Source organism: Phoca vitulina, unplaced genomic scaffold (assembly GCF_004348235.1).
Source record: "Phoca vitulina isolate PV1807 unplaced genomic scaffold, GSC_HSeal_1.0 scaffold26, whole genome shotgun sequence".
Taxonomy (NCBI): domain Eukaryota; kingdom Metazoa; phylum Chordata; class Mammalia; order Carnivora; family Phocidae; genus Phoca; species Phoca vitulina.
This window is the reverse complement of record NW_022589729.1, coordinates 19,999,425-20,012,689: the sequence shown is the minus strand read 5'-3', so window position 1 is coordinate 20,012,689 and position 13,265 is coordinate 19,999,425. Positions and strand designations below refer to the sequence as shown.

The 13,265-nt window shown below is 56.8% G+C and overlaps 1 protein-coding gene across 16 annotated transcripts in view; it reads right to left on the bottom strand.

Annotated features, from left to right (window-relative positions):
* Positions 1–13,265, bottom strand: part of PLEKHA6 (pleckstrin homology domain containing A6) — a 139,836-nt gene that overhangs the window by 27,266 nt on the left and 99,305 nt on the right. For 12 of the 16 annotated variants that reach the window (XM_032422514.1, XM_032422512.1, XM_032422515.1 and 9 more), the window contains 6 exons: positions 11,882–11,986; positions 11,128–11,200; positions 8,213–8,313; positions 4,566–4,768; positions 2,150–2,635; positions 256–778 (listed from right to left, as the gene is read on the bottom strand). In XM_032422514.1, coding sequence (XP_032278405.1) covers positions 256–778; positions 2,150–2,635; positions 4,566–4,768; positions 8,213–8,313; positions 11,128–11,200; positions 11,882–11,986 — 1,491 coding nt within the window. The remainder of the gene's footprint in view (positions 1–255; positions 779–2,149; positions 2,636–4,565; positions 4,769–8,212; positions 8,314–11,127; positions 11,201–11,881; positions 11,987–13,265) is intronic. The other 4 variants (XM_032422518.1, XM_032422519.1, XM_032422513.1 and 1 more) reach the window with 3 other exon arrangements.

Sequence of the window (13,265 nt, the reverse complement as noted above, 5' to 3'; positions counted from 1 at the left end):
GCACCAACAGCAATGTTCCTACTCAGGGGTCAAAGCAAATGCCCCAAAGCAGCTCTCCCAAGGACAGACCCGCAGGGCCAGAAGCTTCCCCGGGCATCATCGTGGCTCCTGCCAACACACAGTGTGTGTCCCTGGGGGACACAGTGACGCCAAGTCCCAGATGCCCCCCCCACCTCCACCTCTCCTCTGCAGATGGTAGTAGGCTTCTCGGGGGGTCTCAGGGCATGAGGAAGGAAGGGCAGGCTGGTGGCTCACCTTGGGGGAGCTGATGGACCGCCTCACCACATAGGCAGCAGGGTCAGCATAGATGTCCTCGCTGCGAGGTGGCAGGCGCTCAAAGCGGGCACTGGGTGAGCGGACGGGGGAGTAAATGCGGGCACGGCTGTAGGAGCCCTGGCTGGGCGAACGCGGCACAGAGTGGGAGCGGGGCTGCAAGGACAGGCGGCGCAGGGAGCCGGAGGTGGCATCCAGCTCATCGTAATAGACTGGCTGCCGGGAGGGGGAGGGGCTGGGGAGCCAGACAGTGCCATCCTGCCGCCCGTAGCCCGGGGGCTCCTTCCACTCCCGCAGCTGGAAGGCAGGGCCGCCTCCATTGCGGAACGAGTGGCGCTTGTCCTCCAGCGCCCAGGGTGGGCTGATCCGATCGTAGGCTGGCATCGAGCAGATGCTGTCCGGCCGCACCCCTGGTGGGTAGTACTGGTAATCATCGGGGTACTGGGAGGAGTAGGGGCTGTAATACTCAGGGACCCTGCGGGACACAGGGTAGAACCTAGAGGGACTGAGAGAGAGAACATTGTAAGGAAGCCAGACAAAATGAGCGCAACCCCACCCACCCCGCTGCTGTGCCCCAGCCCCACCTCCAGGTCCTCCAGCCTAGAGCAGGGTGTGCCCAGGTGAACGGTGCCCCAGGCCGACTGTGGGAGCCCGCGGAGGCAGCCACTGCCTGGGCGCTGAGCCTCGCTTCCGGGGGTGCAGGGAAAGCTCCCCCATAGCTTCCTCCCTCAACCAGCCACCCGAGGCTGGAAATTTCACATTCAGAGCTTCCATCTTTGTCTTTTTAAAATGAAGTAGCCCTGGGGAGAAACTTTAAGCCTTATTAGCTATTTCTATCCCACCATGAACCCATGTATCAGATCCTTTCCAGAGAGGTGAACGGCAGAAAGAGCAGAAAGAACGTGAGCGTACTGGGCGCTGGGGAGGGTGACAGAGGAGGGACAAAAGAGCAGTTTCCCTGGTTTGATGTTCTCATCAAGGACGGGACCAGTAGGTTCGTGGGACTCATCCCAAGTGAGGCGCTCGCCCTGGGGCAGGCCAGATGTCCCAGGCACCAGGGCAGCAGTGGTGAGCATGTGAGCAGCCTTCCTGTGGCAGGAACCTGCACTCCGGGGAGCTGCCCACCCCTCGGGGAAGGGGCACCTGCGCTCCGGGGAGCTGCCCACCCCTCGGGGAAGGGGCACCTGCGCTCCAGGGAGCTGCCCACCCCCGCGGGGAAGGGGCACCTGCGCTCCGGGGAGCTGCCCACCCCCGCAGGGAAGGGGCTGCAGCCCCGCTTGCTCTGATGCATGCTCCGGGCCCAAAAAATGTCTTCCGGTGTTTGAAAGCCAATCACTGGACAAAGGAGTAAATTGGTCTAGTTACGGCAACATTCTGTTTCTTTTCCTTTTCTTAAGCTGCATATAAAGACTTGCAAACAATTAGAGCCGCTCAAAACTGGGGTGAGTTGGCTTGGTGGCCAGTGAGGCTCGTGGTAGCAGAGACACCGGATGGCACCGAGGGTGTTGTAAGAGGGCCAGACGCACGGATGGCTCTCTGACTGGCACAACTCCAAGGCCCCTCCCTCCGAGTGCCCGCACGCCTCCCGGGCACCCCACATCCTCGCTGAGAGGCGCTGGGTGCTCCGGTCTTGTCTCTGAAGAAAGTAGACGGGGCAGGAGCCGGGCAGGGGTCACACTCCACGGCTGGAGCCGCGGGGCAGTAGAGGATTTGGACAAGCTGGGAACCCTGGGTTGGAGGGTCTTCCTGGTGTCCCAACTCAGCCTGGCTTCCAGAAGATTTCCAGCAGGGGATGCTACACATGTTACGCCCCCCCCTCCCCGGGCCCAGCCCTAACACCACCCCAGCTCCACGCCAGCGCCCCACCAGGACTCACCTGCGAAGGTCATCAGGTGGGGGCACCCCTCGGCGCAGGTTCACCCACTGCTGAAGCTGGTTCATGGAGCTCTTGCGCTGGGCAATTTTGTCGGGGTCGGCACGCGGGGGGAAGCTCCGCTGGTGTCCCCCGCTCTCTGAGTCCTGCGGTGGGAAAGCTGTGCTCCCTGGTCGGCTCGGGGAGCTATACTGCCAGCCGTTGGGCTGGGCGGGCCGATCCCCTCCCCCTGGGACCCTCGGGCCCTCAGGGTAAGGGCTGCCAGGCTCTGAGGCTGGTTCCGGTCCGGCTTGGAGGCCATTGGCTTTCACCAGAGGCTCACTCTTGACTTCGGGCCTCTCGGGTTTCCTCTCGGCCTTCTCGCAGCCCCGGCCGTCACCCTCCCCTCGAGTCTTGGCCTCGGGCTCAGGCTTGGGGAGGCTGTTGTGGGATGGCTGGTGGTGGTGTTTACTAGGTGGGATGTTCTCGGAGTCTGGCTTCTCGTGGCTGCTGGACACCAAGGGAGATGTTGTAAGTGACCCCAGCCCAGCGTGGAGCTGGGCAGGGGGTGGTAGACTGGGAAGGAAAAAGGAGTGGAGAACGGTGGGCAGGAAGGTAGCAATGGAAATGGGAGTCAGTGAATTGCAATTTTGTTTCCTAAATCCCCCCCTTTTTTTAAAGATTTTATTTATTTGACAGAGAGAGACACAGCGAGAGAGGGAACATAAGCAGGGGGAGCGGGAGAGGGAGAAGCAAGCTCCCCACCGAGCAGGGAGCCCAATGCAGGGCTCGATCCCAGGACCCAGGATCATGACCTGAGCCGAAGGCCGACGCTCAACGACTGAGCTACCCAGGCGCCCCCCCCCTTTTTTTAAGATTTTATTTATGTATTTGACAGAGAGAGACACAGTGAGAGAGGGAATACAAGCAGAGGGAGTGGGAGAGGGAGAAGCAGGCTTCCTGCTGAGCAGGGAGCCCGATGCAGGGCTCGATCCCAGAAGCCTGGGATCATGACCCAAGCTGAAGGCAGACACTTAACTGAGCCACCCAGGCGCCCCAATCCCCCCCATTTTGCTTTCTTGCTCCAGCCTGGACAATCACTATAAAACATAGTCCAATCTTGCCTATGCACAGTTTGCTCATTTTACCCTCCAGGTCGTCTCCATGGGTCACTCTCTGCTCCCTTCTGCTGACCTGCATTGAATCCAGCCACTGACCTCCCCCAGACTTGGTCTCCCCGGCAGTCTGTCTCCACTCCAGCCCCGAAAGCTCCATACATGCCCTACCAAATCTCCATAATGGTGACTGTCCTTGATGTGTCGGCTACAGAAGCTTGTTACAGGTCAGTCCTATGTCCTGTATAAGTTCCTTAACTTCAGCGAGCCTTGGGCTCCTTGTTGGCAGGATGGGTGGACCAGCCTCTCCCCTCGCAGGACCGGGAGCTTAAACGTGGCAGGCGCCAGGCGCCAAAGCTGTTGCCTCAAACATCCTCGGCACAGAAACATGCTAGTTCCCGTCTCCAGAACAAGCTTCTTCCAGGACTGACTCTGTCAGAATGTAAGCTCCTCGAGGCAGGAGCGTGTAGACTTGTCTTCCCCTGTTTCCCTAGCACCCAATCCGGTGCCTGACACACACCTACTTACAGTAAATATTTACGAACTGAATGAGTAAACTTCTGGAAGTACGCCCCTCCGCTGACGTGAAGATGGAGTGACTATGTTTTCCCTGTGGCTTCCCAAACCCAACATATTCAAGCATCCTTGTTGCGACATTCCCTGTGTTAAACACTTCTAAGACACTAAAATAGACTTGGAGTCTATCTATACTGTAAAACCTCCTTCTTTTGGATCCCTGTTAACATCTACCTCAGGACTCCACATACTGAGTAAAGACAGGCCCCCAGGCTGCAGGGGGCAGCGGGTGGGGACGGGGATGGGGCCAACATGGGCTGAGTGCTCCCTGCACGTCCAGATTTCACAGCCACCCTGTGAGGGAGGATTCTAACTGCTGTCTTTGAGGAGAGGAAATTCAGGTTGAGAGAGGTTAAGTAACTCACACTGATGTCACAGTGTGGGCAAGGGGCTAAGTGGGGATTCGAACCCGAGTCCACCCTCCTCCAGAAGTCATGGGTTTAACGTGCACAGCGAAGAATAAACGAGTGAATGACCCTGGTCTTTGGCTCCTGGCCAGGCCCCGAGGGAACCTGACTTCTCTCTTGGCCTCTACCAGCCCAGAGAGAAGAGGTAGACCCAATCAGGGGAAGAGAGACCCCAGGTCTCGAAATCACTTAGCCAGGCACCCTGCTGGGAGGCAAGGAGTGGTTCACATGTCCTCAGAGGTTCGAGCCAGCACTGGGCTCAGGAGGTCATAGAGTGGGGTGCTTCCTCACTCCTCTTTCTCTGGCACTCCCCACGCCCACGCCCAGTGCCCTGGAACTCACCTGTGACGCACAGCTTGGGGCACCGACTTCTGGGCTGGAGGGATCTGTACTCGGGCAGCCTCCCCCATGGCCTGGATCCAGGCCTCCTGCTCCTCGGGGCTCTCGGCACTGAAGAAGTATGTGCGGACCCCGGCGTGCTCAGCCTGTGGGGAGAGGCAGTTCGTGGAACTGGCCCCGGCCTCATCCACCCAGCACGTAGTCACCTGTAGGGAGAAGACAGCCACATCCACAGAACAGGTGGTCAGGCAGGCCATTTCCTTGGTCTGTAGCTCTTCCCCCCACCCCCTGCAGCTCAGGAGCAAGGTGAGGAGGATAGCCCCCCATATGCCAAGTGTTCTAGCTGGGGCATGTGGGCTAGCTCTCTGCATACCACCCAGCGGCCCAGGAGCCAGGGAAGCTTACCTGCCCCACCTAAGGTGATTATAAACAGGAAGGACAATTACCACGCCCACTCTCCCATCGAATTCCAACTTTGATTTGAAGGGCAATTATTATCTGATGTCTGGGAGAGATGTCTCCCCACCCCGCCCCCAAGCCCATGCCAGTCCTGGCCCCAGCTTGGCCTCTGAGGAGCTGGTACAGAGAGACAGCCAGGCCTCCACCTCCCTGCGCATGCAAGGGGCATGCACTGCCAGTTAGAGCACGCTACCTAGTTGGCGGCCGCGAGCAGGTGCGGCAGGCGGGAACCCAGAAGGGAGCTCCTGTCCAGAGGAGGGGTCCTCACGCAGTCAGAAGGAGGAAAAGCAGAGAACAGGTCAACCAGACACCAGAGGGAGAGACAGAAGATGACGTGGCAGGAATATTGAGGAGCAGAGGGAAGTGGGGGGCTATTCAGATTATCCCCTTCTACTCGCTATTGCAGCCATGGGGACGACAGCACATAGTGATGCCCAGGATGGCCCACCAAGGGTGGGGAGTGCAGAGCTTGCCCCAAGGCAGCTGGGGCTGTTGGCGGAGAGGATTCAGGGCATCCCAGTGCTGATTCTAGCTCTGTTCCCAACAAGCTCTGCAGCTGCATATGACTTGGGTTTTTGTTCTGGCCTGAAGGGATGCATCTGTCTAATGGGGAGGGATCTTCCTGGTGAAGATCAAAGTTCTTAGGACACAAGGGAAAAATGCTCCAGAGCTGAATTCTTTCTGGGACCTCAGCATACTCCCCGGGTGAGACCTTCAATCTCGCAGAAAAAGCAGGTAGCCTGGTTTACCCCACTCAACATAAGAAATCCAAGTGATTAATAGTCTCAGATGTGAACCTCTCTTTGGTCTCTGACCCCTTGAGTGTGAAATCATGGGTCTCTCAGGCTTGGAAGGAGAGGGCCCGGGGCTCTCCTGACCAAGCCCCAGGGCTCTCGGAAGCAGCAGTGTCAAATCCACACTCTCCAAATGCTTTCCCGGCTGGACCTTCACTCCTCTGTACCACCCTTCTCCGGCACACAATTCCTTTCTGACGGGAGTCATTACCGTCATGTGACGGTAGTGACATGTCCTACTTCCTCTGGCTGCTGCCCATTCCACCCTCCAGCAGGGGGCCCAGCTTGTGGGCAGACGCAGGGAGGTGCTTCCAGCCAGCAAAGCTGTAAGGAGGCACCTGGATACGGAGAGAAGGGGACCTGGCGAGCTCTCCAGTGTGGAGGACACAGGGTTGTTGTAGAGAAGAAGGAGACAGGCGGGACTGGTGGGTGTGACGTGGCGCTGGTAGGAGTGGGCAGCAAGTGAATTAATTTGCTAGTGAGCGCCCTGTGCATGCAGAGCTCTGCTCTGGGCACCAATCACAGCAAAACAGACATGCTGTCTGCACTTGAAGAGCTCACGGTCAAGCTAGAGGACAAAACATGCCCACAGGGAGACAAGGGGAGAGCAAAGGCACAGGAGCATACTGCTTGCAACAGAGGAAGGGGGAGGGGCTAGGGATAAACAGGGCAGTTGACGGGCAGCCGGAGGGGACACCGGCCTGGCACCATGGAGGTGGGCCACAGACCGACGGAGGTACCCCAGTGCGGTGAAGTCCACTGAGCCCCCATGCGGCTGGGTTAGGAAGAGGTTAAGGCACTCAGCAGCAGGCTGGGCAGGACTAGTGCCCAGCTCATTATTAGCCATCCAAGAGTTTCACTTGGTGGCCGCAACAGGACAAGCCTCCCATCTGTCTCTGCTCCCCTCCCTTCCCTGGGGAAGGGTCACTGAATAGCCACAATCGGAACCCTTTGTGGGCCACTGAGCACGGCCCTCAGCGTTGGGTTTTAAAGAGGCAGTGCGCTCCTTGGGGGAAGGGGAAGGAGGAGAGGGGCAGCGGGGGTGCAGAGAGCTGGGGCTGACGGCGGGTGTGTGTGTGTGTGTGTGTGTGTGTGTGTGTGTGTGTGTGTGTGTGTGTGTGTGTCTGCCTGTGTGTCAGTCACTCGGGACGCTGCCCAAATGCCTGCTGCTGGCCCAGCTCCGAGCTGGAGTGTGGATGTGTCCGTGCACAGGTCTAGAGGGTGAGACAGGCTGTGTGGCGGTGTGGGCGACAATGTGTACGGTAGGACTGTCTGTTGTTGGTTAAACAACCTGTTTCTACTTCCCCAGCTAGAACCCGGCTCCCTAGAGCTAGAGTTTTATTAATTGTTCATTCTGTTCACACCTCTGGCAGACAGGACCCTAGGAGGCTAGGAACTAATTATGTGCCAAAGAAGCCCCTCCTTGCTCCCCGGAGCAGCACCTGTGTATCCTGCCCCCCCCCCCCGCTCTTTTCCACGGTCAGGTGACCAGAGTCTGAAGGACAGGAAGAGGCAGAGTCTCTGAGGTCCCACAGGCTCAGATACTGATCTGGCATTACCTGCAGTTCCTATCATCATCCCACACCATAGCTTTTGGTGTTCAGGGACCTGGACAGCCATTCCCAACTAGGGGAAGGGAGGGCCTCGTGCTGAGAAAATGCATAGCTGGTATATCATTTTCTATTTGGAAATGAAAAGAAGCCTCTGGTCTTGGCATCATAAAATACAAAAAGGGCATGGGATTTTTATTGTTTTTAATGGGTCATGAATTTTTAAACGTAGAAAAACACCAGCTTGCAATGAGCCAGTTGCAAGCACATCTTTGATGGGTGGACTCCCCGGGGGGCTCCAAGGGGGGGACACGGAGCAGGCGCGTGAGGCCCATCTTCCCGTGCTCCTGTTCTCCCAAACTACGGTCTGCGTGAAGTTCGTCTTTCTCGATTGTAATCAAACTCAACTCCTAATTTTCTCTAGAGATTGACATTTGAGTAGGTTTGACTGGGGGGCTAGTTCCCTGGGCCCAATGTAGGGAGGACTGCTTTCTAGAAGGGATGTCAGAACCCCACCAGCCCACAGCCCCTGCCTCTGCTGCCAGGCCACTGGGCGGAGAGCTCATGGGTTCAGGACGTACTTCTCCCCCCAGGAAAAACTGGGGTACCACTGAGGCCCATCTCTCCCAGCCCAACCTGAGGAGAACCACCCGGCTGACTCCCAAGATAAGAGGAGGTGGTCTCGATAGAGCCGGGACTGACTCCAGCGGCCACTGCCTTCTCCCTCCCTCCACCACCACTGGGGACTCCTTGGGGAGGTGGCTCAGGATCCTTCTCCACTCCTTCATGCTCTAGAAGAGCAGGCCTCCCTTCCACACCTGACCTGGGAGAGGAAGGGCCAACTGACCTTAAAGGTGTGTTTTCGGCTGATGTTGTCCGAAGGCTGCACTGCGGCCACCCGGAAGCTCAGGAGGGGGATGCTGCCCAGGATGCTCTCCTCCTTCTCATCTGTCGGGTAGAGGCACAGGTGAGATGCGCATGCCTGCTGAGTGCGCGTGCACAGAGAGGGGAGGAGTCTATCAGCCCTACAATGATGAACAGCAATACGCCCGTGTGGCTCATCTGCCACTGGTCAGGCCCCGAGGGCTACCACCCTCCAGCACACAGGCTGTGCTCTGCACAACACGGAGAGGCACCCTCCCTGCAGACACTGTTCTGGATGCTGGGACTGTAGAGGCAGATGGGAGAGAAGTGCCACCCACCCTCAGGGAGCTTACCTTCCGGGATGCAGGTAGACAAATAAGGAACAGCTAATGTGATGGAGGGTTTGCTATTCATCAGGGACTGTTCTAAGTTAAATGACTTAATGGATTTAACCCTACCCACGATCCAATGAATAGGTACTGCGATTACCCCATTTTATGGGTAAGGAGGTGGAGACACAGAGAGGTTAAGTAATTTGTCCAACGTTATTGAAGTAGCGAGTGGTGGATTGGTCTTTGGACCCAAGAAGTCTGACTCCCAAGCAAGCATTTTTTTTTTTAAACTCCACCCCCACCGTGGGGCTCAAACTCACAACCCCAAGATCAAGAGTCTCATGCTCTACCGACTAAGCCAGGCAGGCGCCCCTCCCAAGCAAGCATTCTTAACCACTCTCCTATCTATAGAGCCTCCCCAAGCAAGACAATTCCAGCGGGGATACATGTAATGGGATAATAATGGGATTGGGCATGGCAGAGCAGTCCCATCTTTGGCTCTGGCTCTTCTGGGTAACTGTTTCTAAGGTTCTCCAGGCACCCAGCAGCTTGCTCTGTCCTCTCCTGACAGGGGTCTGTCTTCCCCTTTATGGCCCCGTGTCTCCACAGGCAGACATGCATCTACAGAACCCCTTGGCCCTCTGGTCCCTGCATCAGGCTAACAACCAGGCTTCTAAGTAATCCATCCTGGATCTCCAAAGGAGCCTGATGGATGAGCTAGTCGGTCCCCCAGCTGTCGGCAGGAGCCTCAAAAGGTGGGGGTGTTCTGTGGAATAGGTAGGGGGGCAACTCCCCACTTCCCTGGGATAGCTCTTTGTTCCCGAGGCTAGAAACCCTGGAAAACCCTCCATTAGGTGTCAGAAGGAATCTCAGGGATTATAGAGTCATGAGCTCCCCTTCTCTGCTTCCTCATCACTCACACAAGTTACTTGGCTTAAGGTCCAGCTTCCTCTGCAGGGTCAGCATGGCGCCCAGGGTGAAGCCAAAGGATCAGGAGGAGCCCGGGGCTGGGGACCCAGGGCTTCTTCAGGAAAGCGGAGGTTGCCAACCTCTGGAGGCGATGGCCTTCTGCCTGGCAGTGTCCGGGCCAGTGTTTACAGGGGCACTTGAGAGCATCTCTCAGTGGATGGTGGCCCTCATCACAGTGCCCTTTGAGTTCACAACTTTTCAGTTTCTCCCCTCCGGCCAGGCCCACAGTCTCTCCTCTGCAGAGATCCTGGCTTTCCTTCAGCTTTGTTCAGACTCTGGCTCCAGCCAGCCCTGGGTCCCAGGGGCCCAGCACCAGGGGCCACGCCCCGGGCAGATTCTTCTCCCCCAGTCTTGGGGTTTTTTCTGTGGCTGGACCCTGTCTCTGCAGCCCCTTCCTGATTTCTCTTTTTGGGGCCCAGGTGGCAGCGACTCAGGGCACAGGGACAGCAGTACTCTGGAGGGGTCACTAGGTATAACCTTTGTTTGTGGAAGTTAATGATTCACTGAATTGCTCCCAGGAGGCCCAGGGAAGTCAGGGCCCTGCCATTCCCAGGGCCTGGAGGAAAGGAATCAGCCTCTCCTGCCGCAGAACCATTTTACCCTTCTCTTCCTGTGGCCCCGTAGCAGTGTGACAGGGGCCCTGTCCTCAAGCCTCACTAGCTCCCTCAGGACCTGCCTGACACACTGCTGTACATTTATTTTAAAAATAACTTCCCAGAAGCTGCCTCACCAAAGTTATTAGGTCTCTCTCTCTCTCTCTCTTTGTTGAGCGGCTTGGGAGTGAGTGCTGGGGTGCGCACAGACGGTGGAAGCTGGGGATATTCACTTACTCGACACTGATTGAGCACCTACTGTGTGCCTCGCGCCATTTTAGGTACTGTGACTACCGCCGTGAACGAAACCGAGATTTCTGCCTTCGTAGAATCGGCTCAGACACTCTGGGGGGAGGCAGATCAACACACAAGCTCCGACTGGAAGGGCAGCTGCTAGTGGTGACTAGGGGCCTTCCTCCTCTTCCTCCTCTTCCTCCTCCTCCTAGCCCATCCCCCACTCCAGGACTTCACTCTTTGCCCACCGTGTCCCCCAGCAGCACCCAGAACTCTGCCTGAAACCTGGGGGGCGCACAGTAAACACTGTTGAATGTGAAGTGAGTGACCACGGGAGCAAGCGGGCTCTGTCTTTATCCCACTGTCACACCCCACGGGTGCCCGAGGCTATGGGGCAGATTTGCACCCCCACCCCCGCCCCCACCAATGTCCACCAACCAACGTCCACCCAAAGCAGAGCCCAGTGATACGGCAGAATGAGAAAGAGCGGTGGGCCCTGCCTTCCTGCGGCCCCGGCCAGCCCCAGGAGAAGAGGCAAGCTCACCTTTTTTTTTTTTTTTTTTTTTTTTTTAAAGATTTTATTTATTTATTTGACAGAGAGAGACACAGCGAGAGAGAGAACACAAGCAGGGGGAGTGGGAGAGGGAGAAGCAGGCTTCCTGCGGAGCAGGGAGCCGGATGCGGGGCTCGATCCCAGGACTCTGGGATCATGACCTGAGCCGAAGGCAGACGCTTAACGACTGAGCCACCCAGGCGCCACCCAAGCTCACCTTTGTAGTAGAAGAGACAGCGATCCACCAGGACGAACCAGCGCTTGTTCCATTGCTTAACCCCGGAGCTGGCCTGCGGGACACGTGGGCACAGAGGGGAGGGACTGTGAGCTGGGCATGGGAGGGAGGATGCAGGGGAAGGAGCGTGGCACTAATTACAAGGCCGTCCTGCCTCTGGTCGCAGCTCTGCAGCCAGTAAGTCGCAGCCAACCCCCTGGGGACCTCAGATGCAGGAAAGTGACATTAGATTATTGTCTGTCACCTTCCAGTTCTGTCATCCCAGGCCTCAGTGTCTCTCCCAGGGAAGATAAAAGGGGTGAGAGGTGAGCCAGGATGAGTGGGCAGAGGGTGGGCAGGGAGGGTGGTGAGGTCAAACTGGGAAGACTTAGTGGACCCCGGGACTAAGGACACCCCCCTTCCTTCACAGCAAGAGGGACCTCCTGAGAACGAGCCAGTGGGTTGCTCTGATGGGGTTAGCGACCCAGCATCTTTCTGTCATTCCATCTGCCCATTAGGAGACCTGACTGGGTTCCCAAATGTGACACCATTTTTTCTGTGTGACTTTGGGAAGATATTCAACTTCTCTGAGTCTTCATAAAATTAGGAGATTCATTCACAGAGATATAACATACCAAAAATAGGACACGGGAGGACATACCAAAACATGCAGGGACTATTACTGTAACTACAGAGGAAGCAGAGCAACGAGGAGAGAGTGGAGGTCCTGGTGGGCGGACTGCAGGGGAGGCCTCACCTGTTTGAAGAGCCAGCCCGCCTTGGTGACAGGTGCACTGAGATTACGCTTCATGGAGTGTGAGCGCTTCCCAAAGGCGATGGCCTTGCGGGATGTTCGGGTTGCCTGGGGAGGCAGACACAGAACCCTCCTGACCTTCTTCCTCTCCTCCCCTCCGCTCTTTCTGCAGTGGGAGCAACCCTTGCTGGGAGCTGTAGCTCTCTCCGTGCTTGGGGTGTCCTCACCCTAAGAGGACCAGGTGTGACTCCTGGATCTGTTCCTAACTCAAGGGCGCAGCTTTCCAATTCTTGGACTCTTTTTCTTATCTCTAAAATGGGGCTCAAAATAATAGTCTGACCTGTCTCACAGCGGTGTGGATTTTGCTGTTGTTGTTTTAAGGAGAAAATAAGAATTCTCATTTCACTCCTAGGCTATCTTTCTTCGACTGTCCTGACTCCCCTCCTCTTTCATAATGCTTTCTGGAACCCACTCAAATGCCAGTAAATTCCCTACATCATCATCCTCTTGGAGTCCTGCTCACTCTCGGATGTCCAACATAGCACAGAGCAGGGAGGACATGCAAGGGTTCTCCTGGCTCCTTATTGCCACGTGGACACTGCCATCCTTCCACATTCTGGCAATAATCTCTCTGGAAGCACCCCTGGTCTTCCACTGTTCAGCCCTTCTCATCACTGTCAGCTTCTAGATCATTCCTTCAGAGTCTTAGAATTCCGGTATCAATCATCCTCTTTATTCCAAGTCTGGCCATCCCTGTGGCACTGCATTTGATGAGGACCGATCCAGTGCCCTAACCTTATAGTACCGTGATAGCCTCAATCCCAAAATCATTCACTGCTACCCTGGCGCTCACTCCCACAGCTGCACCTGCGACCTGGCCGGCCCCACGCCCCTCCACCACTAACATCTTCAATTCTGGTGTTCCCATTTCCTGACGCCGTCCCCTCCTTTGGGCTTTCTCACTCCATTACTCAACACCCCCAGCTTTTCTACTCCACTGGAATCCCCAGCTCCTTAGTCCTTCCCTTTTTTTCTGGACCTGTCAGCCACGTCCTGGTTGTGGTTATTTCCCTACGAAGCCCAGGCTCCACGCTGGGGTAGGTCAGCTGCACTCTCAAACACCCCATCCGTTGTCAGAGCTGGAGCCTCTCTAAAACTCAGAATCCCAGAGCAATCAAATTATCTGCACTCATGGCCAGATTATGGTTTATGATTACAGATCTGCCGGACGAAGAGCACACTGCAGTATGGATGAGGCCACCGCAGAGCCCCTGTCCCCCCCAGTCCCCAACCTCAGCCTGGCCCAGCCCCCTCATGCCACTCCCTGCCCTCCCCCTCCCCCAAGCCCTGCAAGCTCCCCCACACCCTCCCCGCAGTGGACCCAGCT